The sequence below is a fragment of the Phoenix dactylifera genome, chromosome 4 (genome assembly GCF_009389715.1).
Source record: "Phoenix dactylifera cultivar Barhee BC4 chromosome 4, palm_55x_up_171113_PBpolish2nd_filt_p, whole genome shotgun sequence".
In the NCBI taxonomy this organism is placed as follows: Eukaryota; Viridiplantae; Streptophyta; class Magnoliopsida; order Arecales; family Arecaceae; genus Phoenix; species Phoenix dactylifera.
In genome coordinates, this window is record NC_052395.1 from 22388240 (window position 1) to 22400223 (window position 11984).

General features: G+C 36.1%; 1 protein-coding gene across 3 annotated transcripts; it reads left to right on the forward strand.

Moving 5' to 3' along the window:
* Positions 1–1816: 1816 nt before the first annotated feature.
* On the forward strand, positions 1817–11984 carry LOC103706569. Of its 3 annotated transcripts, none has more exons than XM_008790713.4 (5): positions 1817–2005; positions 6300–6774; positions 6875–8381; positions 8561–8707; positions 11161–11984. In XM_008790713.4, the coding sequence occupies exons 2-5, from the start codon at positions 6724–6726 to the stop codon at positions 11745–11747; spliced, it is 2292 nt and encodes a 763-aa protein (XP_008788935.2). In that variant the 5' UTR covers positions 1817–2005; positions 6300–6723; the 3' UTR covers positions 11748–11984. The 3 variants fall into 3 exon arrangements, with proteins under 3 accessions (XP_008788935.2, XP_008788936.2, XP_038981794.1); XM_008790714.4 differs by having other exon boundaries at positions 6303–6774; XM_039125866.1 differs by lacking the exon at positions 1817–2005 and adding an exon at positions 5638–5845.

Here is an 11984-nt window from a genome sequence, read left to right on the forward strand (position 1 = left end):
GTCTGAAATAGAAAATCTATAGGATATTAGGTCACAATGTCATATAGGCTGCAACTAGGAGTTTGGGCTAACCGTAATAAACTTCTCATAGAAAATGAATGTACTAAGTGCGATGCCTATAAATAACGCTGACCGCATAAAGACCCAATTGATCTATACTGTGTGTGTGATAAGTAGAAGTCTCAGTCAAAGAATCTAGTTTAAGGTCTAATCCACTATAGCTTCTTTAGATAGATATTATCAATACTAAGTGAGGCTCAAGTCCATGAGACACCTTACTTTATGATTTTCAAAAATTTAAATCTTTTGCAGGGATTGTTGAAGTTTTAATTAAAAAAAAGATTTAAATTATCCTATCCCCTAAACTTTAGTTGTTTTAAATGGTTTAAAATACCTTTTTGTGAGATGCCTGTTTCAGAAGAGTTGTGACTCTTCATAAGAGAACGTTAATTTCTAAAATTTTCGAAACCATCAAGTCTCTCGGTCTTTGGATGGAGTCTATAATAGACTCCTTCGAGATTAATCTTAATCCAAATCAAATCTCTCTCTCTTTCTCACTGGTACTCTGTCTCCTGAAAGTTTCTTCCACAAATAGAGTTCTTCCACTCTTCAACTTTTTAGTTCTATCTTTTTTACTTTTTATCTTTTCTTCTTTTGGGCACACGAAGGAGTCGGTCAGGTCCAACCTTCCTAGCGATTGTGCTTATTAGAAGAGGATCGGGCTGAGCTGGGTTATTGTACTTTGGGAATGAGATCACCATAAATCTGCACATAAAGGGCGAATCGCGTTCTTAGGATAGTATATATCATACTCCTCGATCTAGACAAGCTTTTTTTCAATCTTCTAAATTTATTTTAGTAAATTATTTTTTTATAAAATAATGATATAGCAATTTTTAGGCAATAATTATTTCTAACAACTTTTACTCAAAAGAAGATATTAACAAAGGTTAGAAAATGAATGACAATTTTAGCAAATTAACCAGCCTGACATGTTGTTATGGTCAGCTTTCCAAAAAAATTTAGTATAGACCTTTTAAAACATGTTCATAAAGTAAACTCTTTTGGAGCTACAACACCATAATAGTGTAATTTACCATGTTCAGCCAATCTTTTGGATTTCAATTTTCAAGTGTGGCGGGTCTTTCCCACCATCATGCTCAAAATTAAACACCAATTATTATCTCAAAAATAAATAATAGGATCAATAAAAATAAAAAGAATTAGAGAAAAGATAACAGATTCGGTGGTTCGGCGTTTTTAAACTCTGAAGTCCCTTTGTGGTAAGGCTGCAAATGGGTCGGATTGACCTATGACCCGACTCGACCCACTTAGATCCGACCCGACCTGTTTTGGAGGATCCGTGGGACGAGATCGGGTCCTAAAATTGCAGCCGTTCCATTTTTTAGATCGATTTGGTTATATTGAATTTAGACCCAACCTGATCCGACTCATTTGAAATTTGGGTAATTTTGGGTTTTCAATCCTACTATCCGCCCCGACCCGATTCGAATCTATGAACTTATTGAGACCCGCAGGCTACAGCTCGCGAAGGTGCAAACAAGTTCTGAAGCTATGGATGGGTTGACCGAAATCGGGCTATATATAGACTCGACCTGATCTTAATGGCTTATTGGATCAAAAATTGTAATGGTGGATCCGGCTCAATCCAACCTGATTTTCTATTGGGTTGGGTTCAAAATTAGACCCAACCCATTTGCACACCCCATTCTGTGGTTAGGGTTTGGCGTTGAACGTGCCCACGCCAACGAGATAACGCCTCCTGTAAATAGCCCCACGGGTCGCCCTTCGCCGCCTCAGGCTTTGTTCGCACCTTAACCTCTCGTCTCGTGCAGGATCCTCTCTCCTCTCTCTCTCTCTTTCTCTCCGCCACTCTTTTCCCCTCCTTCCCTTTATCAGTAATAATTAATAATTCTCTGGAAGAGGGTGATCCTGAAGGAAATCGCGGCTTGGAGAGTCTCCGACCCAATCTGGCGGAGAGAAGGTTTGCTTTCTTGTCCTCTTTTCCGTTGGATTTTAGGGCTTGATTCTTGGCTAACATTCGCTTTTCGGTTTCTTGATCTATTTCTTGATGGGTTCTTTTTATCATAATAAAGGGCTTTATCAAGAGAGAGAAGGAGGGAGAGAGAGACAGAGAGGTTCATTCTGTGGGTCATCGGTCGTTGTCTTTTAAATTGATTGATCACCTCTAGGGAATTTGATTGTGCAAGGCTTCGGCTTTTTGTTAGATGGAGGATTTCTTATAAATTTGATAAATTCAAGAGATTTTTATATTGTATAATATATGCTAACGCAGAATTTCATTGATAAATTCGAGAGATTTTTTCGATCGAGATCTGTCTTGATTTTAAGTCAATACATGTTTTTTTTGTTGGTAATTTATTGGTCGGAAGGTTTTATTAGGTATCGCAAACACTTTTCTCAAGTCAAGGATGGTTTTGGTACACCCTGCCATTGGAAACTTGACGTTGTTTTTCCTCTTTGTGATCTTTTGAGGGAATAACTTGTTTTCTTCTCTATCAAAACTTCTTAGGGGTTTGGTTGCTAATGAAAAAAATGGCAAAAAGATCCTTGTTCTTAGAAAACATTATAATTTCCATGTATTTACAATTGTTTGAAATCTTGCAAAACATCTTTCTATTTATTGCCTTTACTTGGCTGGTGTTCCATTTGCTCTTTTTCTCTTTTCGTTTTATATGAAGAGAGGAACAAAAATTTCACTCGTCTGATTATCCCGTGTTTAGGAGTGAGATTGCAGAGGTATGGAGGTGAAAAAAACCTTATCAAGATGATAAATAAGAAAAGGAGGTTAGACAGAACAAAGATACAATAAACAAAATATCAATATTGTAGAACATCTTTTGCAAATAGATTATTATTTTCGAAAATATGGCTTCTGTAGAATATTTTTTTCAGTAATTTTCTTAAAATTGTATCACTGGTGCAAATGCTTGTGTGGGAGGATTGTCTTGTTCTTTTATACTTAAAATCTCCGCCACATTGCATTTGATGTCAACCCACCAAAGTCTAAACTTTAAATGTTTTTATCTACTTGTGGAACTTCAAAGTTCATAAAAGCCTGCTGTTGGAAATAGGATTATACATGTTAAATACATTACATATCAAGTTAGAGTTAGAGACATTAAGATGCATAAAAGCCTGTGGCGTTAATTTCCCTCTTGGCTACATTTTAATGTAACCTAAATAGTTCACTCTTTCCTTTTCCAACTTAGAAGATTTTTAGTACAGGTTATCCCATCTCCTAACTTTATGTTGTTTAGATTTTTTTATGCCTTAATGTACAAAACAATTATAGATTAAGTTCTTCTGTTGTAACTCTATTGTGAGAGGGTTTGGAGATATTCTCCAACATGTACACCCAAAAATTTATATTTTCAAATTTCTCCAATATGCTCACCCACCCTCCCACTGCAAAGCACATATGCCTGCAATGTAGTTTCTGTGAATTTAATGAAATGCAACAAAGCAACAGACATGGAAAAGCTGGTTTTTGGGCCTACATTTTTTCCCTTCTTGCAGCTGTTTATAAGATTGCTCACTTGAGCAGTATGTCGCAGCTATTTATAAGATTGCTCACTTGAGCAGTATGTCGCAGCTGTTTATAAGATTTCTCACTTGAGCAGTATCCTATCGACATTTATACTTCTGCACCACATACAAATACATGCTTCTTACTATCTCTTACTATATAATGGAAACTTTAGGGAGGTACTTGCATTAAGTAAACTTTGCATGCCATCATGTGAGAAGGAAGCATAGACAGTGCATGGAGGAGAGGAGGAAAAGAGAGCAACTAATCGCAATGGTTCTTTGGAGGATGATCCTGCCACGTCGCATAAGATTTCTCTCTTACTGCTGATAATGATTAAATAACAAATAATTTTGATATAGATAGGTAGATGGGGTAGGACTGCTCAAACTGTGGTGTGATTTGTTAAGAGTCCCAGAGAAGAATGAAAAATTTTGTTATATCTGGTAAATACACTCCATTCTATTATAATGTTGTCCTTCCTCTTAGCATGGAATAGGACATGCGTTATTTTAAATCTATAATTCTTAAGATGTAATCAGATATAAATCAGATCTATCCATGCTTCTCTCTCTCTCCTTTGTGCATAACATGATCTCAATTTTAATTGAAACCACCTATGCTTCTTCCATGTGTCAAGATCGAGTTTACTATGATGTTCTCTTTTACTTGATTCTTTTCATGTTACCTCTCATTTGATACCTAATCTAGAAATGTAATTTTGCTTTACATGGACCATTCATCCCAACCCTCTACTACCCAATATAAGTTTTTTTGTCTTGGTTTCATATTATCTATCACCTTGAGTCATCCCATAGACACACCGAAAAGGTTATCCTCAGAACATGTTTTGCTGACTTGACCTTTTGTCAAACATTAAGTCCACCTTTCCTGTTGATTTACTTGCAAATAGTTCCACTGGAACATATGATGTGGACACACTTCATCTGAAATGAAAGGGTGTGATTTATGTGATAAATATGTTTCTCTGATTTGACCTGTTTCAGACATTAAAGTCTACCTGTCCCATTGATTGCCTAAACCACTGGAGATCTCTAACATTAATGTCTTTAAAAAAGGAGAATAGGTTAACGTTGCTTTTCTCCATCACTGTATTCAACAGAACACTTTCTGGGGAGGCGAAAGGAATGGAATAACTAGATGACATGATACTATCAACATGGCTTTGGAATTTCTTTTAACATTGACTTGCCACAAGCACTCACACTTGGCATTTATGCTGTCAGAAATTCTATTCATGTGGCTCCATTTTATGAACAGATTTTGGTTCTTTCAAACATTAGATCATCTAGCCTTTCTTCGATTATCTTGACCAACGCTTTGCTAATTAACTCGTGTATAAATAAAGCAAATTAATGGCCTATAGTCTCAAATTTTCTTGCCTTCTTTTATACAAAACTAAAGCAGCAATAGCGGCTAGTGATGTGATTCTATAAAAAGGATTGTAAGCACTTTATCAAACAATCTTGCAGAATGTTCTGAACTCATTCTGGTTTAGCTAAGTCTTGTTCTTCAGGCTTTTGGTTAACCTGTTTCCATAATTTTCACTTAATTCTAATGGGAAATTCAAATTACCTTCATCCATAGCACAGCATAGAGTTTTATAATTGTTTAAAGCTTTTACTTCTTTCTTTAATAACCGCTGCATCGATTCCTAGTCCTTAATCTTTTTCATGCATCTCTTGAGTACCTCCTTTCTTGAAGCTTTAACTACTTCTTTGGCATATTGGAGTCTACTCAACATTGTGTATTCTGGACTAATTATTTCTGATCCTTCATGGCATATCTGTTGCTTTTAGTTCACTATGAAACATTTGAAAAAAATGTTTGGGATAACAGTCGCTGGGGAAAAAAGAAGTTGCCATGTGGCAAGAGTTTATGTTATGGTAGTCCTCCACCTTGAATCTATTGTCTCTTTGCAGCTTGCACTCTCCCTGAATGAATAAATCTCTGATAATCAAGGGTAGACTCAATGGCATGCTATATGCCGAAGTCCTTTAAATGAATAAATCTCCTATAATCAAGGGTAAACTCGATGATTGCAGATGCTATATATGTAACTGAGGGTATGAAGAAGGGGCGAGCACTACTCTGGGACATGGTGAAAATGTTTGGAGAATTGACTATGTGACTAAAATACAGGAAAGATACTCAATGTGAGTTCAGACTTAGAGATACCACATGGAACATATATGTGGTGTCCAAGATATCATACAAGAGGATGGAGACTTACAGGCAGAATGTTCCAATACAGTAAGGAGAGGGATATGGTGTTATGCTTGCTGTTTTTTTTCCTTTTTTTTCTCCGCACAGTACTTGTCTTTGTATTTTTTGAGCACCAAGCATGGTAGTTTCACCTTGTTCATTTGAGTTCCTTTGCTTATATTGTTCTTTTTTTCATGGTTAAAATGCAATAATAAAGCATCTCCCATCTATCCTAGTTTGTGCGTTCACCCATTCAACACATGCTTGTACTCTGTACGCTTGTATCAGTGGTTTAATTTTTTATTGAAACTTCAGTTCCAGTATCTTAATGACTGCCTATTGAGTACTACCTTTTCTGTTTCAAGAATTCACAGCATTCTTTTGAATGATTTGATTCTGAATGATACGATAGTTGTTCTTATAGTAAAATTGATTCTGTACCCATTATTATTTTCTAGTCCAATTGGCTGTCTTCTCATTCGCATGATTTTCATTTTTTTAGCAGGGTTGCACCTGATCTATGTGTTTGGAGCTGGATCTTTTAGTCAATAAAGCTTTTGTTTCACTCTGGCCGCTGTAAAAAGGTCTTTCCCTTCTCGCACCTCTAAGTGGGTGTGGGGTCATTATGATAGGCTGATCACTTTATGCTTGTTGTGGGAATCAACGTCATCTTATATTTGGAGAATATGCCGTGTCTTGGAGGGCCTCTCTCTTGATTATGGCTAATGTCAGCAGTGACTGAGATTCACTATGCATGGTAGAGTAGCTCCATTCTTCTAATAGCCATTTGTACAACTCTTTACTTCAACTGCTCAAGTTCAATATTCCCTTGGTATCCAAGTGGAGTAACCTCCTTAGTTTGACGCGTAACTTCTCAGCGTTGTGCTTAATGAGCATTTGAAACTTTGCTCCTTCATTCCACTTCAATGGTTAGGTTTTCCTGCTTCTCCACTCCTATCCATTACAACAAATCAAAGGTACATAAAAGACTTTTGTTCTGAATTGCAATATTTTTTTGGATTTCATGATGACAAGGTGTGGATCTTGGCGTTGAAACACCAAAATGTTTCCTTGCAGAAAATTGTACAACATGCTGGTGGAGCAATGCATTTCACTCATCAAATTCTTTCTCAAGATCAACCAATAAATTTTCCTGCAGGGTCTGCAAGTTCAAATCCAAAGATGGATGACAATAATCTTTCAAACATCAGTGTGGAGCAAGTCGCTAGTCCATCTTCTCATGAAGCTTGCTGGAAATCAGAAGATTTAAATGATTATTCTTGTCCTGAGGATGGTAAAGGAATTCCTCAGATAGCATGCCTCAGAAAAAGTCAATCTCTTGGAAATGTATTAGATAAGAATAGAGGCTTCCCTTGTGATGATCTCACTGAGGATGATGAGGTTGATCAGAGACTTCGCTCCAATGACAACAAAATGAAGCAATTTGGTAGTTCCTCCAATAAAATTGGCCAGCGTCAGAAAAATGGCATTGCCGAATCTTTTAATTCATTTGCTGACCCGGTGCATCATGAATCCCTCTTCTCTATTGCAATTCTGGAACAATCTGATGGAGAGCAGCATGATGATGTTGGTGAATCTGCTGACCATGTTGACTCTGAACATTTTGCATTGGATATCCATCCTGTGCTTGCAAGATCGCATTCTGTAACTAATCTTGGGGTGAATGATGCAAAGTCCACTGGTGGTTCTCTGAATTCTGAATTGATGATGGGACGATCCAGATCTTTTGAGAATTTCTCTTCTGTAAGTGGTAGGAGGGTTGAGATTTTAGATGGTGAAGAAGCAATTCATTCTGAAGTGGCTTTGCACAGTTGTAAGTCCATGTCGCGAGCATCTGATGTGAGTGGACAGGGTTTGATTTGCCATGCAGATTTAAGGGAAGGGTCTCATTTCTCTAACACAAGTGGTAATAATGAAGTGGAAGATCTGGAAAGAGATGGAATGTATATGAGTGAAAAGTCTAAGCATGGCAATCAGTCTACTAATGGAAAAGGTTCACCTCACTATGTGGATTCAGTGGAAGAGTGTCTTTGCTCCAACACAAGTGGTGGCTTTGATGAGGTGGCAGGCCATGACAGAGATGATAATTATTGGTCTCAAAATCTTAAACATGACAATCAGTCAGTTGATGGGGGCGATTATCCCAACTACAATGGTGAGGAAATTGACAGGAGGGAACCTGAAATAGCTGGTGCAGAGACTGGGAAAGAACTTCAAAAAGGATCTATTCAAAACTGTGTTGAACTGACCTGCAAAGAATTCAATATTAGGCGAATTGAGGACTGGATCAGCCAAATTGATATTCAAGCTGATAAAATTGTGGAAGAACTTGGAGAATGTTCAAGTTCTGCTTCTAAGGAAGATCCCCAAGTGGTAGGTGGTGCTGCTGCTAAAAGGCTTGACGCTAGAAGTAGTCTTGGCATGGAAGTGGCTTACAAATACATCTCAACCTTGAATGCTGCATCTTCGTCAGCACAGATGGCAAATCTTGGGTTGGTGGCAATCCCAATTCTGAGCACATTTGTTGGTTTAAGGGTGCTTAATTTGTCAGGCAATGCTATAGGTATCCATTATTTTTTATGTTACAAAATAAAATTCATGGGTATCTATTACGGTTCCTTTTCTGCAAGTGCTTCCTTATGTTTGCTCTTTCATTTCGGTTTACTCTTGATACTTTTGGTTTTTACATATGATTCTTTTATATATTTCTGATTCAGTAATTTTTCACTGCCTCGTGTCCAGTGCGGATAACTGCAGGAGCTCTTCCAAAAGGTCTTCACATGCTAAATCTATCAAAAAACAACATCTCAACCATTGAAGGCCTTCGAGAACTGACACGCCTTCGTGTATTGGACCTGAGCTACAACAAAATATGTAGGATTGGTCATGGTATGTCAACAATCTTTATAATTTTCCTTTGTGCTTATAGGTGTCAGTAATATTTTATCTCTGGTATCTGTTGGCTTTCTTTGCTTTAGCTATGAGCATGCATCTAGTGTGTTTCATGTTTCTGCTGGAATCCATAGCCCATTTGCACTTTGTATTTTATACATTGGACCTGTAGTTGCACTTTGAATCATTTGTTTTGAAAGTAGGAAATAGAGCTCGTATGTGGAAGTTGTGGATGTTAGCATCCATTATTTTATTGATAATATTAATTGAATTAATTAATCTAAAAATCCAAATGTACAAAATACTATTCCATTTTACATAGGGTTTTTTTGCATATATACCCTCCTAAATATACGAAATTGCATTAATACCCTTGTAAAATTACTAGTTGCATGTATATCCTTTTATTTTTTTTTTGCAAATATACCTGTACCATTTAACATCGTTAAAAAATAAACAGCTGAAAATTGAAATGACTGACATACCTTTATAGGTCGATATGCAAAAAAAAGTTATAAACGTATACACGCAAATAGTAACTTTATCAGGGTATTCATGCAATTTCTCATTCAAAAAATTTATTAAAAAAAATAAAACTCGGCTGAAATTTGCCAAGGCTTTATGATTCATTTGGATTGACAAGTCAAAAAAAGATCGAGTCACATTGTCAATTTTCTTTTTTAAGATCTTGACTCGGTCAAAATTGGAATATTAGGCGATCATTTTGGTAATGCTATTCTCCATTTGATTTTGATATAATTATCATTATTGAATCTATGACATCTACATTTTTTTCATCCTTTTTAAAAGATTAAAGCATATCGAATTTAAATTAATTATAGATGCTTAGATTAGTAAAATATTTTTTTAGTGATTTATGAATGTTGAGTTGTTTGTTTTTTAGGCGAGAATTTTGTAAAAACAATATCATTTATTTTATAAAAGTTGATATTAACATAATTTAAACTATTTTGTTATCATTTTTTATTAATGAATTATCTTTACTGAATTTTGATTATTTTTTATTGGATTATTTTTGAATGTATACTCTCATAAATATGCGTAATTGCATGAATATTCTGGCAAAGTTGCTATTTAAATGTATATCCATATAATTTTTGCATGACTATCCATAAGGGTATTTCAGTCATTTCAATTTTAAATCATTTATTTTGTTAATGGCATTAGATAGTATGAGTACATATATTAAAAAAAAATCTAAAAAAATGGTATACATGCAAAATAAGTACTTTATGAGGGTATATATGCTAATAACAATTTTACAAGGGTATTCATACAATTTTATATATCTTGGAGGGTATACGTGCAAAAAATCCTTTTACATATTTGGTGTGCATTGGAGTGTTTCACAGCCATTGCCATCTTTTGTATATCAACCAGCATACAGATCCATGTAATACTGGAATGTCACTTCTAGAATAGTTATAGACTAGGTTCAGTTCATCATTAAAAGTTGTTTCACTCCCAATTGGAATAACATATATTTTATGAGTTCTGTAGTGAAAAGCTGCTTTTATATTGTATGCCAAACTCTAAAATTGAGTAATTAAAGAAAATTGATCTTAGAATCTGTGAAATTATGGTATGATATTATGTATTATTATGTGGACATGGATGAGAGGCAGAGTGTAATGCCCATTAGCAAGCGAAAAATTTTATATTCATCCACTTGTCTCTGTGCAAATTATTAATCCGTCCAGAAAATATATTATTTTAAGTAGGTAAATTGAAAGAAAGAATTCTGTTTTTCCCCCATGAGCAACATTAGGATGTGGTGAATGATGGTTCATAAACGTTAATGTGGAAGAAGCATGGTCTACAAACTTAAAAACAAAACAATATAGGTTGAATTCTAAGGATTTCAGCTTCAGTGAAGTGCCATAGACTGATAAAAAAGCCTTCTCAACAGTTGTAAGGAGGCTTGGTGGTCATCCCTGCTTGACATGGGTGAAAATTTTCTTGTTGGCATCCATTCCCATGATTTCTTTACTTTTTCGGTTTTGGTGATAAGATGGAGGCTAAGGCTGTCATATTTAAGTTTTAATCCATTGTGTCATCAGCCTAACATGTGTTTATCCATGGATGAAATTTGTTACCATGGTTAAAATCTCCTGCATCAACTTAGGATCCAATCCATGATTTAGAAAAAAAAGATGCTGAATGCTGGAAAATGTCCATCCAAAATTGATGTTGACTATCATGCTATAATATATCTCATATGGTACTTAAGATATATGCTACCACTTAATCTTTGTAATCCTGCTGCACCACAGTCTTTTTTTCCGATTCAAAAGTGAAGTCCCGCTTGTGGCATTATTGCCTAGTTCTTTTACCATCATTTGAAAGGGAAAAAATGGAGAGAGGAAATGAGTTAGACCTTAAAACTGTTTCTTCCCCCGTCTGACAGACATATCTTAAACTTTTTGAAGGTCTGGCCTCGTGTTCTTCTTTGAAAGAGCTATACTTGGCTGGTAACAAGATCAGTGAGGTTGAAGGCCTCCACCGCCTTCTCAAATTGAATGTTCTTGACTTGCATTCCAATAAAATCTCTACTTCAAAAGGTCTAGGTCAACTGGCAGCTAATTATGGTTCCTTGCAAGCAATAAATTTGGAAGGGAATCCTGCCCAAAAAAATGTTGGGGATGAGCAGCTGAAGAAATATTTATTAAGTCTTCTCCCTCATCTTGTTTTCTACAACAAGCAGACAATAAAAGCAAGTGGTGCAAAAGAAATCGCGGATCGTCCAACTCGATCTCTTTCCTCTCATCAGTTTGATCGCAGCATGAGAACAGAACATAAAAGCTCACGAAGGGGATATCTTGGTGCAGCCCTTCACAAGTCATCAACAAGCCATGGTCGATCAGGTTACCCTTCAAAGCCATCCAAGAGCCGGAACGGGCACGTACCACCCTTGGGATTCAAGCCAACTGATCATCTCCCCATTATTGATAGGAAACTGTTAAGCTTGCAACCTAGTAATCCTATACGGCGAATCCAGAGCGAGGGAGCACTCTGAGTTTCTTTTGCCAGTCATGCATGGCTTCAGTTTCAGTGGCTGATGATCTGTGAGTCTTCTCATGTGTTGTGTGCTGAGTAAACGGTAGAACATAATGTGGTTTGCTATTATTTTATCGAATAATGTTCAGGTTAAAACAATTGTAGCCTGGACCATTAGCTTGAGTCCATGCTTGCTTTGTCCTTTTTGAATGGTCATTATTTTAATATGGAGATGGGTTTTTCTTGATTTTGAAAA